At 53.1% G+C, this 14,149-nt stretch overlaps 1 protein-coding gene across 1 annotated transcript in view; it reads left to right on the top strand.

Moving 5' to 3' along the window:
* Positions 1-14,149, top strand: part of SNTG2 (syntrophin gamma 2) — an 84,570-nt gene that overhangs the window by 67,546 nt on the left and 2,875 nt on the right. Inside the window, exons 15-18 of the mRNA XM_040239069.1 lie at positions 3,485-3,556; positions 9,364-9,570; positions 12,094-12,186; positions 13,455-13,565. Coding sequence (XP_040095003.1) covers positions 3,485-3,556; positions 9,364-9,570; positions 12,094-12,186; positions 13,455-13,565 — 483 coding nt within the window. The remainder of the gene's footprint in view (positions 1-3,484; positions 3,557-9,363; positions 9,571-12,093; positions 12,187-13,454; positions 13,566-14,149) is intronic.

Here is a 14,149-nt window from a genome sequence, read left to right as displayed (position 1 = left end):
CCCGTGTGCCGACGTCATTGGGGATGAGGCGCGTGGTGGGCGGGGCTCCCGGCTGGTTCCTGGTCCCTGGGGGAGCGCTCCCAGCCCAGCGGAGTGTCTGCCTCGCGTGGCCGGAGGCTCTGTTGCTGGGTGCGTCTGTGTTAAGGATGGCTACCTCTGATGTGAGGACTGACCGTTCATCCTGATGTCATGACCTTCTTTGTCCCCGATAGCGCCCTTACTGTACGGCGCGCTCTGTAGGACAGTGATATCCCCTCTGCTTTCTTTTGATCAGTGGGGTCTTTTCTCCATCCCTTGCTCTCAGTCCACGTGTGTTTTGGGGCCAGCGTCGGGCCCAGGCCAGTCCGTCTCTTTGGCTCCAAGAAGACTGGTGAGGCTTCTGTCCGTTCAGGCCTGTACAGGCTGCTGGTCACACAGGAGTGCTCGCGCTCAGCCGCTTACCTGCGGAACCAGAAACACGGTAACTTTATGAACAGAAGAAAAATTAAACATTGCTCCTACATAATGGCATTATGCTGGCTTACAGCGAAATGTTTAAATAATTTTCACAGACTATCCGAAATAACGAAAGCATATTTTAAAATGGGGGCTGAACTATTTAACGAGACAATGGAAATATTCACTCAGCAAAATGTTAGAGAAAAGGGCCTTAGGGGAAAGGAAAAGTTGTAAGCTGAGGAGTGGAAGCTTTGGGCTGTAAACAGAATCTTCCCACTTCCTGGCTGAGGGAACACAGACGCGGCACCCACCCTCTGCTGAGCTGCTAGCTGAATGCTTCATAGGATCAAGCCGAACACGAAGAAGCTTCATTTATATACTTAAAATGTCTCTGAAACTCCAAAGCATTTGCATTTCACAGATGAAATTTTACGCTTAGTACGCAGCAACTTCTCACTGTAAAAACAACACCCAAAGTATGGACAGTGAATATTTACACGCATGTAGATTTAATGTACATGTTCTGTCTGACCTTGGGTGCTTGTATCCTGGAGCTAGAGGCAAATTGCCAGTAATGATTTCTGCTTTGCCCAAATCTAAAGCAACTGTATGTGAAGCTCTTCACGCTATATTTATTTATGTCCTGTGTGCTGACATGGAGTGAGGTCATGCTGGTGACGGGACTATTGATGACTCGCAGCGTCTTACCTGCGTCCCGGCCCCGCTGGTGGGCTCTGCGTCCGTGCCCAGGCTGAAATGCAATTTGTGCAGCACGATGCATTTGGGGTTGCAGAGCTGCTGCCTGGAGAAGGCGCCGCAGCACAGGGCCAGGAGCTGCTTCACGCGCAGTGGGTGCACCTCCCCCTGTTTGCAAGCGATGAGCAGAGCCGTGACCCGGAGTAGCTGGAAGCAGCCTGCAGCCTCGGGAGAGGCTCGGGGCCACCAGGCTTCTCGGGGCTGGGATGACCGGAACAGCTCTGTTGCGGGGCGGGGTGGGGGTTGGAAGGACAGCAAATAAATTCCTTCGGGAGAGCAGAGCCCCGAAGGCACCCAGTGATGAGCTCTTAGCCCGCCATCTAATCACCCCTCTTCCCCCCTGTCCACGGGGTGTCGGGCACTGCCAAGAACGCCCAGCCACCTGCATGGGGCCTGCTGTCTATCATTCTGTGTCAGAATGTTGCAGTGAACTTTTAAAAGGCCGAGAGAGTCTGTGGCAAGTGATTTAGGAACAATGAAAGAGAAAGTCCTGTCCTCAAGGCTGGTTTCTGAACTCCTCCAAGACGAGAGGAGGGAGATGCTGAAGGGGTTGGGGAGAAGCGGGGAGAAAGGCTCGAAGGAAGAGGCAGCCTGGGGCGGAGGCGGCCATGGGTTCCCTGGGCCCAGGTACCCACGAGAGGATGCAGCTAGCCGGGAGGGTGGTGAGCCCAGGTCATAACCAAGGGCTGATCAACGCTGGAGAAGCTGGATTCTGGCCTTCATGCGTACTTGACTGTCCTTCCTTAAAGTGGGCAGTCATTTCTGTTTGCAAATTGGAATCTGAAAAATAATGTTTCAACTGCTCATGTTTCCAAACACCATTAAAATGTGTTAAACAGCACTTATGAAACCAATTTTACAGCATCTAACAGCATTAACATACACGTTACATAGCAGTTGCCTATGAATATGCAAGAAATATCGGAAGTAGCTTTAAGGTTGTCAATTAGGGAAATATATTACTTAAAAATTATCTACCTGGAACGAAATAAATCAAGAGAAGATGTGTAAGCTGAAGGCGCACCAGACAGTTACGTCCCTAGTATAGAATATTACTCTGTGTCTCTTCTGTGGGTGCATGAGCGTTCCACGGTAATACCTAAATGTTCCAAGATGTTACGTCTGAGCGTCTGCAGTTTCAATTCTGTTTCAGGTGAGATGTGCTCAGGTGAAATAGAACATTGTCCAGACAGAGGGCAAGGAAGAGACCCACTTTTGAGAATCGATTCATAGACTGTTTGTGAGGCTTGCAGCATTGAGGCCCCGCCCCTCTCATCGTCCTGCCTCAGTGGGCATGGGTCCCAGGTGATGGGTGACCACTGCCACGGGGTCCCCACACGCTTCCAGAGGCTCTCAGGGTGGAAGCGCTCCTCTTCAAGTCCAAGGAAGAAACAGTTCCACCCAGACGCCCAAGCCTTTTCTCGGCCTCAAGTGCCTCCCTGGTGGGGGCGTGTTCTCCTTGAAACGGTCACCGTGACCCAGAGGGTGAGGTGCCCAGCCTGACTCATGTCCGAGGGCACCGCCGCCGGGGCTGAGCCCGCACCTGCCAGAGTCATGGGAGGCAGGCGGGGAGAGGGGTCTTTCCCAGGTGCGGAGGAGGGGAGGCTGATTGTCAGCAGGAAAAACTGGATAGAAGAGACACCTCCAACCACAGGTAGCCACTGCAGACCCACAGCGAGCAGGGCCTTAGCAGAGAGGGCAGGCCCGTGGCAGCGTGAGTGAGGAGGTGTGCCCCTGGGGAGCCCAGAACCGCCTAGATCCTCTAGATGGAACCCAGAGTTGGTCCTTTACTTAAGGTGAGAGCATCCAAAACGAGTTGCTAAAGTGACGCCCAACCGTGTGTAAAGGTAAGTTCCTCCATCACCAGGTTCTTGAATCGATAATGTGTGTAAACTGCGAACCTCATGCCAAGACTCCAGGGCGGGAGCGCGCAGCTAGTTGTCGGAGCCCACCACGGCGTGTAGTCCGGTTTTCCAACCGTCCTGCTCCTGTTCAGGGTTTAATCAAGGAAAAGACATGTTGACTCCCCTCATGGTTGTAAATGTTGAAATTCTCATACTGAAACATCATTTACCTAATTACACGCATACTTTAAACCCTTTCCCCAGTTTTATTGAGGTGCAGTTGGGAAAAGTGTAACACGTGTAGAGGGTACAGTGTGGCCGTCCGATGACCGTGTGCCTTGTCCAGCGAGCCCCACAGCGGGGTGATGAGCAGCCCCCTCACCTCACACAGCTCCCTTATTTTGGGTGAAAACGCTGAAGATTCACCCGTCTTGTGTTTCTTTCAGGTGAGCACATTGGATTGGGTCCGAGCAGAGAAAACCTATCACCTCTGTGAGGTTCTGTTTAAAGTTCACCAGGTAAGTTTGAGCATCCTTCGCACACCAGCTGTGTCCATGTTAACAGCTCTCCCTTTGTAGCTGAAAAGGGAGAGAGAGATTCACCGCTGTCGAAACAGTCAAATGACACGCGCGCACCGGTCGTCCCACCACCGTTCATCGAAACTCCACAAAAGGAGGTCATGGAGGTGCTTTCAAGTCTATTTTATGTCGGCTCTGCATTATTTCATTCTGGCCTTTTTATATTTACAACTTGTTTGTATGGCTTTCCGTACACTTAAAAGTGGAGAAGGAAATGGCAACCCACTCCAGGATTCTTGCCTGGAGCACTGCATGGACAGAGGAGCCTGGCGGGCTGCAGCCTCTGGGCTCGCACAGAGTCAGACACGACTGAGCGACTAGACCACCACCGCCGTACACTTAAGAGAGTTCCCAGGTGGCGCACTCGGCAAAGGACCCGCCTGCCAGAGTCGGGGGAAGCGCCCCTGGGGGAGGGCAGGGCAGCCCACTCCAGCATTCTTGCCTGGAGCACCCCATGGACACGAGCCTGGCAGGCTACCGTCCATGGGATCGCAAAGACTTGGACATGACTAAAGCGACTTAGCACAGCGTACATCTAAGACATGTATTTGGTACTGGAACATCTTCAAAAACATCGTATTTCATGTGAGCTTCATTAGTAAACTATAGCACCTCTTCTGTTTAATCCAGCATATTTTTTCAGAAAGATTGAGAAAATGTTTAATCAGTAAATTTGCTATGAAGTAACTGAAATAATGCAGTTAGCCAAGAGAATGATCACAGCAGAAGCGTTAGACTCAGTCCAGGGCAGATAGTAGCAGCAACAGTGGTAAGTGCACAGCATTTGACATTTTAAAAAGGAGACTGAGATGCTTTAACCTCTGAGCCACCAGGGAAGCCCAGATATCCTATTAGAAGTCTTTAAATAGTGACCTTACAAAATCTCCCCCTTTCTCACGTGACTTTAATCCTTGATGTTGAACATATGAATTTAAAATTATAATATTTAATTCATCTTTCAAAAATTGAGATAAATGATTATTTTAAGAACTAGTACTTTAGAATTTTTTAATGATTTATTTTCATAATCATTCAAAGTATAGTCATTAATATGTAGTCCAGAAATCAGATTTTGTGGTTGGGGTGGTGTGTTTCTGCAACACTTTCTTCTCTCCATAAGTTCTTTTTTCTAGTTCTGAACGTTCTGTGTCTGTATTTCACACTCACCATGAAAGAGATGAGAAAATTGGATCAATCAGACTTGATTGCAGTTGTGACGAAATTATAAGCAGCCCCACACAGTGGATAATAAAAGCACTGTTCCACAGTGAGGCATCCCTGCATGAATATCCCCTCCCCACGTAAGAGGACCCCTTCTGCGTTTCTCAGCGGAACTAAAGTTACTCACCTGTTTGGCAGAGGAACTTGGTAACAGTGTCTTCCCTTTGCTCAGCGCCGGTCCTGAGCTCTGCTCGGCACCCCGTCTCCCTCCTGAGTTAGTCCTGCCCCCCACACCTCCCAGGAGGGAATCCTCATAGTGCCCGTCTTCCAGCTGAGGCTCTGAAGCACAGACTCGGGAGTAACTTCCAGAAGCCTCGCCAGAGGCGGAGGGGCCCAGGTTCCCTTGGCCCGAAGCGTAGCTGAACCCTATTTTACTTTATATGCACGATTCTTTCTTCCCTCTGCAAATGGAAGCTTACGCAGTAACCCTCACACCACTTTTTGCTCTGCAGTTTAACTTGCGGAGCTTCAATATACACAACGAAGTGACCTCCCCTTACTACCACTGACTAGTATTTAATTCCATGAATATATCATACTTTATTTTACCAAGCCCTTATCAAGGAATATTTAATTGGTTCCCTTTTTTGAAATTACAAACAATGTAATAAATCATTTTACACGAGTGCAAGTATATAACCAAGAAAAATGTCTAGAGGTGCAATTTCTGGGGCAAAGAATGTGGACAGTTTGCATTCTGATAACCAACAAGGACGTATTGTGTAGCACAGGGAATTCTGCTTTGTATTCTGTAACAGTCTAAATGGGAAAATGATCTGAAAAATAATAGATACATGTATAAATCAACACTGAATGTTCATTGGAAGGACTGGTGCTGAAGCTGAAGCTCCAATACTTTGGCCATCTGATGCGAAGAGCTAACTCATTGAGAAAGACCCTGATGCTGGGAAAGACTGAAGCTAAAAGGAGAAAGGGGAGGCAAAGGATGAGATGGTCGTGTAGCTTAGCCAGCTCAGTAGACGTGAATTTGAGCAAACTCCAGGAAACAGTGAAGGACAGGGAAGCTTGGAGTGCTGCAGTCCATGAGGTCACAAGGAGTCGGACACAACTTTGCAACGGAGCACGCACACATCTGTGTCACTGTATCACTTTGCTGTACGCCCGAAGCTAACACAGCACTGGGAATCAACCCCGTGTGTGTGCCTGCTCAGTGTGTCTGACTGTTTTTCGACCCCGTGGACTGTAGCCCGCCAGGCTCCTCTGTCCATGGGATTTCCAGGCAAAAATACTGGAGTGGGTTGCCATTTCCTCTGCCAGGGGGTCTTCCCAGCCCAAGGATCGAACCCACATCTCTTGCATTGGCAGAAGAATTCTTGACCACCGTTACCATGAAGCCCTAATTCAGCCTTACTCCAATAATAAAAATTTTTAAACAAATGAAAAAAGAAATGCCAGTGAAAATCATGAAGTGATGGGTTTGCCGCCTAGAGTGTCAAAGATGGAAAGGTTGGTACCGGTGGGAGGAAGGCTCTATCAAAATGTGAGCAGCGCTTCGGCTTGGAAATCCCACCTGTGAGTGCGGATTGGTCTTGCTCTTCGGCAGCGCTGGCCTTGCAGGAAGCTCTCTAGCTTCCCTTCTGGGACCTGTTCTCCAACTGCCACTCACTGGACCTGTGTGAATAATGGCAGTATGACCCTCCTCAGGTCCCGCTGGAAGAAACCGTACCCATCCAAGTTGGACAAGGACGATGTGCAGTACGGGCAGAGACTGACCTCTGCTCCCCTAGAACAAGGGGCAGGGGGCCCCTGAGCTGCGTGAGGAGGCGAGCATGGGCCAGGTGGGCCCCACCTCCAGCCCCTGGCCACCCCCCTCCACAAAGGGAAAGGGCCTCTGCGGTGTCTCCGTGGGTGGAGATAGTTTTGCAGTTTGGTTGGACCCCTCGGAGGGAGGGTGACTTCCTGGGCCTTCACCTTCCAGGGGCATGGAGGGCACCACAGAGCTGGCGGTGGCTTTAACGAGATCTCCATCTCCAGGGGCAGAGAGAGGACTCAGAAGGCTGCTCCGAGGGTCGCAGACCTGGGGAGGTGGCGGGCAGTGGGCACGGGGTGGGGCCAGCGGTTGAGGCCGTGGGAAAGGCGTGGGGGCCACTTACTCAGTCTCCACAGCAGCTCAGGGACCTTGGTTTTGTTGTTGCTCCCAGTCTTTAGTTATAATGAGACATTGCAGTTCGTAAGAACTGAGCTGCTTGTCTCCGAAAGGGCCACGGGCGGCACTGGGGCTGAGCTGTGCATGGTCAGCGACCTCACCCGTGTCTCAGCACCAGCGTCGCTGTTTTTGGTGGGGCTCAACAGGTTTAGTTGCAGGAAGTAGTCACATCTGCGAAACTCTTAAGTGTCCTTCCTGGGGATTTCTTGGGTTGGGCAAAGGCTGTTTTTAATTCTTCACTTTGTTCTTGCACATAGAGCTGAGGGTTGTCCATTCAGATGAAGACTCACACGCACTTGACTGCTCCATCAGACGAACTCAGCCTTAGGGACCAACTCTACACAAGAAAGTCACAAGAGTCAGATAGCTGTGCACACGGGAATATTCAGTGATGTTTTAAATTAGTGAACGTTGGACCAATTGTTCAAAAACCATTGAGAAATAAAGTTCCAGTGTGGCCGTGTATTTTAAGTACTCCATTAAAATCACATTTGTAGAATTATGTATACAAAGAGGCGTGAAAGAAAGAAAGAAATGAAGTTGCTCAGTTGCATCCAACTCTTTGCGACCCCCTGGACTGTACATAGCCTACCAGGCTCCTCCGCCCATGGAATTTTTCAGGCAAGTATACTGGAGTGGGTTGCCATTTTCTCCTCCAGGGATCTTCCCCACCCAGGGATCAAACCTGGGTCTCCCGCATTGCAGGCAGACGCTTCGCCAGCTGAGCCACCAGTGATTTGAAGTCTGGAGACATTGCCTGGAGGGGCTGTAAAAACAAATTACATGACAGTCAAAATGGAATTATCTATCTTTTAAATTTCCTATATTGCTGCTATAATATTTTCAAATAAATAGAAGCAGGAAAAATCCAGGCAGTTTTTTTAAGGCGGTCAGACACGATGAATGTACTTTACGTGATGGATGTGATACTTTTCCAGATTATCTTCAGCTTGGGGTCGCTGATTACTTTTTCTTTTCACAATTGTTTCGGTATTTTTCACATTTACACAATCCAAACAAGGGTTTTGCACAAATGCAGCACCCAGCTCAAACGATTAAATGACCACAGCAGAGATGAAAGTACTGCAGAGACGGCAGACGAAGCTGCGCGGGCGCGGGCGCCACGGCCTTGCAGAGCTTGTCTGTCGTCGTCGTTATTGCCGTTGTTTAGTCACTAAGTTGTGTCTGACTCTGTGCGGCCCCACGGACTGCAGCCCACCAGGCTTCTCTGTCCATGGGATTTCCCAGGCAAGAACACTGGAGTGGGCCGCCATTTCCTTCTCCAGTCAGGTGATTTTTAGAATAGTCTTTGCATTTTGTCTTCCGAAGAGTGAACGTTAGGTGGTCTCTGTCTTCACAGGGTCTGGGATGGGGGGGCGCCCTGGGGTGGGCAGCTGGAAGCAGGACGCTGCTTGTGCGGTCGCTGACACGCTCAGGAGCCCGTTCGCTGCGTGTTGGACGTGCTCACTCGCTCTGTGCCCCCTCAACCCTGCCTGATGGCCGGCGCGCTCAGTGTAAACGGAACGTGAGCCGCGTGGTGAGGCTGCAGGAGCCGCAGCCTCATTCCTGCCGTCCCTTCATTAGCCCAAGACTTGCGCTTCAAGAGGGAGGCTCGGAGAGAAGTAAAATCTCAAGGTCAACAGCTGGCAATTGGCCGAGAAGGTCCCAAGTGTTGTCTGTCTGGCCCAAAAGCCTATTTTTATTCTACTGAAATGCCCAGCCCCCTAAACCACACCCAGTGTAGGAAAGAACACAGCTGCAGTGTCCCCCACACAGACACTTGCTAAGAGTCCTTCCTCCCTTCTTTGGTGGTCGGTCCTGCCGCTCAAGGCCAGTGGCTGTGGACAGAGTTTCTGAGAAGTCAGGTCCGTGACCGAAGGAAGACTTGCTCTTCTTGGCTCACGACCCGATGTCCTATTTCCTGCATGTAGCTTTCTGTGCCTGGAGAATCCCAGGGACGGCAGAGCCTAGTGGGCCGCCGTCTCTGGGGTCACACAGAGTCGGACACGACTGAAGCGACTTAGCAGCAGCAGCAGCTTTCTGTCCCTCCCCGGCTGAGGTCACGGCCTGAGGGCGCAGCTGGGGGGTCTCACTGAATTCAGCACAAACACTTCATGACTTTTATCTTTGTCCTGGAAGCTAGACATGGAAACAGAAACTGGTCACTGATAATGCAGATAAAAGGCGCTTGCGGCGCGTCGGGAGCGGGACACAGCTGACGCACGGACGTTACCTTATAGCTTGTCTCCGCCACAGCGGTGTCGGGGGCCTTCTGCCGAGGGGGGTCCCCTGTGGAGCGCGGCCCAGGCGGGTCCCAGGGGCCATCCCCTCTAACTGGCATCACCCCTATCCGTTTCAGCTCTGGCTCCCAGAAGACTGCTGGGCGCAAGCCAGCCTCTCCCTGGGCCTCCAGGATCCCGACGGCGGGGACCACGGGCCCTTCTGCTTCAGTGTCCTCGTGGGCCACGGCGGGAGCCACGTGTTTGGTGTGGAGCTGGGCAGTGAGCTGGCCGCCTGGGAGCTATCATTCCAGAGAGCCACCTTCCAGGCCGTGCAGAGGACGGGGGTAAGCGGCCTGCTTATCTCTGAGCCACCTGAATCAGAGCTGGTGTGGTGGTCGTTCTGGGAATCACGCGTCTGCAGAAGTCGGGGGGACCCTGCCCAGGTCCCCGGGTCCACTGTGTCGGGAGCCGCCGTGGGAGGTCATGGAAGGAAGCGAGGTGGGGCGTTTTCATCTCGTTCACCCCCGTGTTCAGCGTGAGGAAGGGGCCTGGATGCCAGCTAAGGGAAGCCCCTCGCTGAGGGCACGGCTGGGTCCCTGGAGCCTGCTCATCCACCATGATTCCTGAGCAGTCACTGGATGCTGGCACTTCTTCAAGCACTTGGCCCTTCCTCACACTTGCTGACCCAATGAGGAGCATAACACAGCTCGAGTGTTTGGGTCGTTTCTCCCTCCTCGGTACAGGAGATAAATCCCACAGCTCAAGGTGTGTGTGGATGGAGCAGTCCCCTCCTGAGACCTTATCGTGAAAAATAAGGACCTCGAAGTCGTCCCAGAGCTCTCTTCAACTGCCCTCATTTTGCCATTCTCTTTTCTCTTCAGCGTGGATGACTTCCACTACTGTGTTCCAGCGTCCTGCTCTGCTCCTGCATCGTCTAATCTACTGTGGGTTCCTCCTGGCGTGTTTGTAACTTCTCAGCTCTCTGTGCTCCTGCTTTATGTTTCCTGACTCTCTGTTAAACCTCTCCCTGTGTTCCTTCTCCTCCCCAGGTTCTCTCAACATCTTTCCGGTTATTACCTTGAGCTCTGTTGGGCGGATTTCTTATCCCCACTTGGCTTAGTTCTTCTGGGGATCATCTTACTCCGTCACTGGGGAAACGTTCCTTTGTTCCTTCAATTCGCCTAGTTCTTGGTGTCTGTGTCTTAGGTGGGCCGGTTACCTTCCCAGCCTTGGAGGTGTCCTGAGGCTCCAGGGGCACTCAGCCCCCGGACACCGGAGCGGTGCGCTCCAGCAGCCCGTGTGCGAGGGTGGGTGCCTTCGTGCAGACAGGGCTGACTGCAGGGGGCACGCTGCTGGAGGGCTGGTCCCTGGCCCCGCCCGTGTGGAGGTCGCTAGATGCTGGCGGTGAGGCTGCGTCCTGATGCAGCTAGCCGTGGAGTGTGAGGGGCCCAGGGCTGGCCTTCTGGTGGCTGGGCCCGAGTCCCCTCGTGATCGACTGCTCAGCCTGGGGTCCCAGGGCTGGTGGGGGAGCTGAGCCCGCACTCACAGACTCCGGGGAGGACCCCACAATGGCCCTCGTCAGCCCCTGTGCTCACGCCCCAGAATCTGCTTCCACACAGGCGCTGCACCACCCACACCCCAGGTGACCTCCAGCTGGCCCCTGCCTCCCTGGAGACTCTCGAGGGTCAGCAGGTGGGTCTGACCCCAGCTTCCTCCCAGTTATCGCCCCCACCTCAGAGGGAGCAGCATGTCCCCAGCCGGCACAGCGCCCTCACACAGGGGGTCCTGCCCCCTGATAGCATCGTCTTCCAGGAGCCGTTTTGCCACAGGGGCAGAAGCTTGCCTGGGGAAACTTACCTTATCCTTTCATAGGGAGCGTCCTTCTCAGCAACTTGGCTCAAGTATCTCTCGGTGTTGACCCGATTCCCCAAAGGTATTATGTAAGGACATAGGAAATGTAGCCCAGAAATGTCACTACGGGAGGAACTGTCTCCTGAAACAGAACTGGAAGGCACGCTGTCCCCCGGGGCTAGAGGGCTCACCCTTAGCTCCTGCCTCGTGGGTCTGGTGTGCCTGGCCTCACCACCGCTGTGCCAGGATCCGTGCACTTAGCTGAGAATTGGACAGAATGGCAGCCGCGGGAGCCCCGACCACGCCTCTGCTGCTCACACTCAGCCGGCACTGCTAGGAGCTGTGGGCACCGAGCCCCTGATCCTCCCAAACCCCGAGCCTTTCAGGCTTGCCCTGCCTGCCCCACCCACCCCCACAGCAGCCTCCCGTGGCCCCGGGCACGGAGCTCGGTGGAGTCTCTGCTGCATCTGTCCTTTGCTCTTGTTCTGGGTCAGACCCCTCGGAACGTCTCCCGAGCGCAGCCGGGCCTCATGTCTAGGGATGCGCTTGCAGGCTGGCCTGTAGGAGCAGAGCGTGCACGCTCATTCACGTAATGGGGACAGGTGGCATCACGGGGAATTGTGGTCTGGGGTTGGGTGTCTCTGGAGGACGCGTCGGGCTCCGCTTTGCTAAGACCGGCACCTCTGCTGACGGTGCGGCTTCTGCATCTGCCAGCGGACCAGCGCGGGAGGCGCTGCGAGAACCGTGTCCCAGGGACCTCCGTGTGCCTCGGTTTTCTAAAAGCAGGTTTCGATGGAGGCGAATAGTGTGAGTGTAAGTGTCCGTCATTCAGGCGTGCCCGACTCTTGGTGACCCCATGGACTGCAGCCCACCAGGCTCCTCTTTCCCCAAGATTTTCCAGGCAAGGATGCTGGAGTGGGCTACCATTTCCTTCTGCAGAGGATATTGTAGCCACCCGATCAGTGTTAAGCATCATTTTAAAAAGATGTTTTCTCACAATCGATCCTTTTTTCTAGTCCAAAACGTACACGTGCAGCGGGCAAGGGGACACTCTGTGCTTCACGGTGGACTTCGCTCTCGGATTCACCTGTTTCGACAGCAAGACCAAGGTATGTGCCGAGCAGCCAGGGGCGGTGCCGGTGGGCGGGGCGTGTGTTACATTTCAGGGCTGTGACGCCCGTCCACGGCTGCGGCACCACCAGCCCGAACGGCCGTGTCCTCTGCATGGGCTCCTTCGTGGTGACCTGCTCTCTGAGAGCTCAGGGTCCCAGCACCTTACAGGTCCAGAGCCGGGCGGGGCTGCCACCACGTCAGCGTACAGGAGCCAGTCAGTGTGACTGTGACGTCCCTACCCAATAAGTAACAAGAACTTCTTCCTAAGGACCATTGTGGATCCTTTAACTGACAAGCGGGTAGTTGTGCAATTTCTCGTCTGTACTGTTTTAGCAGTCATTTTTGATTCTATGTAGATAATAATTCTGCAGGTGGTTCCTAGAAAGTTACCACCGCTGAGCTTTTCCTTGTCATAGTCAGATCTCACCCAACACCGAGTGATGTTCTCAGAGCAGTTTGCTCAGCGACACTGGTAACCCAGCAGGTGTGTGTGTACTCAGATAACCGAGTAGGCATGTGTGTACACTGGTAACCCAACAGGCATCTGTGTACACTGGTGACCGAGCGGACTTCTGTGCACACAGGTGACCCAGCAGGCGTGTGGAGCAGGCGTGTGTACACAGGTGACCGAGCAGGCGTGTGTGACACAGGAAACCGAGCGGGCGTGTGTGACACGGGAAACCGAGCAGGCGTGTGTGACACAGATAACTGAGCAGGCGTGTGTGACACGGGAAACCGAGCGGGCGTGTGTGACACAGGAAACCAAGTAGGCATGTGTAACACAGGTAACCCAGCAGGCATCTGTGTACTAAGGTAACCCAGCAGGTGTGTGTGTACACAGGTGACCAAGCAGGCGTGTGTGACACAGATAACTGAGCGGGCGTGTGTGACATGGGAAACCGAGCAGGCGTGTGTGACACGGGAAATCGAGTGGGCGTGTGTGACACAGATAACCGAGCGGGCGTGTGTGACACGGGAAACCGAGCAGGCGTGTGTAACACAGATAACCCAACAGGCATCTGTGTACTAAGGTAACCCAGCAGGCGTGTGTGTACACAGGTGACCGAGTAGGCGTGTGTGTACATAGGAAACCGAGCAGGCATCTGTGTTCCAAGGTAACTGAGCAGGCATCTCTGCACACAGGTGACCCAGCAGGCGTCTCTGCACACAGGTGACCTAGCAGGCGTCTGCATTTACTTAGGTTATTTAACAGCACTGGCTGATGTTAACTGAATAAAGCACTAAGGACTGCCTTCCTTTACAGAGTTTGCTTTGGAGGTTTAAGTTCTCCCAGCTGAAGGGGTCTTCTGACGACGGGAAAGCTCGGGTGAAGCTGCTGTTTCAGAGTCTGGACACCAAGCAGATCGAGACGAAGGTAGGGACTCGTCCACGGTGCAGCCTCGCCTGAGTGAACCGGGTGTCCGGGGCTGGGCGTGTCGTTCCCCTGGCCTGTGGAATCACCAGAATGCAAGTGTGAACCCTCCTCGGAGTCAGCCAGGGTGTCATGGGAACCCAGGGTGTGTCTCCTGTTAGAGGCCTTAATATCCTAAAACTGTAGTCATTGAAACCCATTACTTGATTCCACCAAAAAGCACAAGTTTCTTATTAAATATTAGCAGGAAATCAATGGTTAAACATACAGAAGTCAATTTTTAAGGGAATTGTACAAATTGTACAAATTGCATTATGTGATGACTTGTCTGTGATATTAAGGCCACACTGCTCTGTAGATTCAAAGGATCTGGACATAACTTACAAGTTACGTGGAGAAAGAGGAGGTACACCCACCCGCATCCAGGTCAGAGCCCAGCATCACCTGGCCCGGGGACGCAGCCCCGGCCACTCTGAGGCTGCTCTGTCAACCGCTGGGTGGAAGAGGCCCGGGGCTGACTAGGCACTGGCCGGACGCTCTCCCCCACCGCCTCTGGTGCTGGACACTGTCCTGCCCCCACCGCCTCT

The sequence above is a fragment of the Oryx dammah genome, unplaced genomic scaffold (genome assembly GCF_014754425.2).
Source record: "Oryx dammah isolate SB20612 unplaced genomic scaffold, SCBI_Odam_1.1 HiC_scaffold_1, whole genome shotgun sequence".
NCBI classification, from domain to species: Eukaryota; Metazoa; Chordata; class Mammalia; order Artiodactyla; family Bovidae; genus Oryx; species Oryx dammah.
Note: the sequence above shows the minus strand (reverse complement) of the source record. Positions and strands in the feature narration are given on the sequence as shown.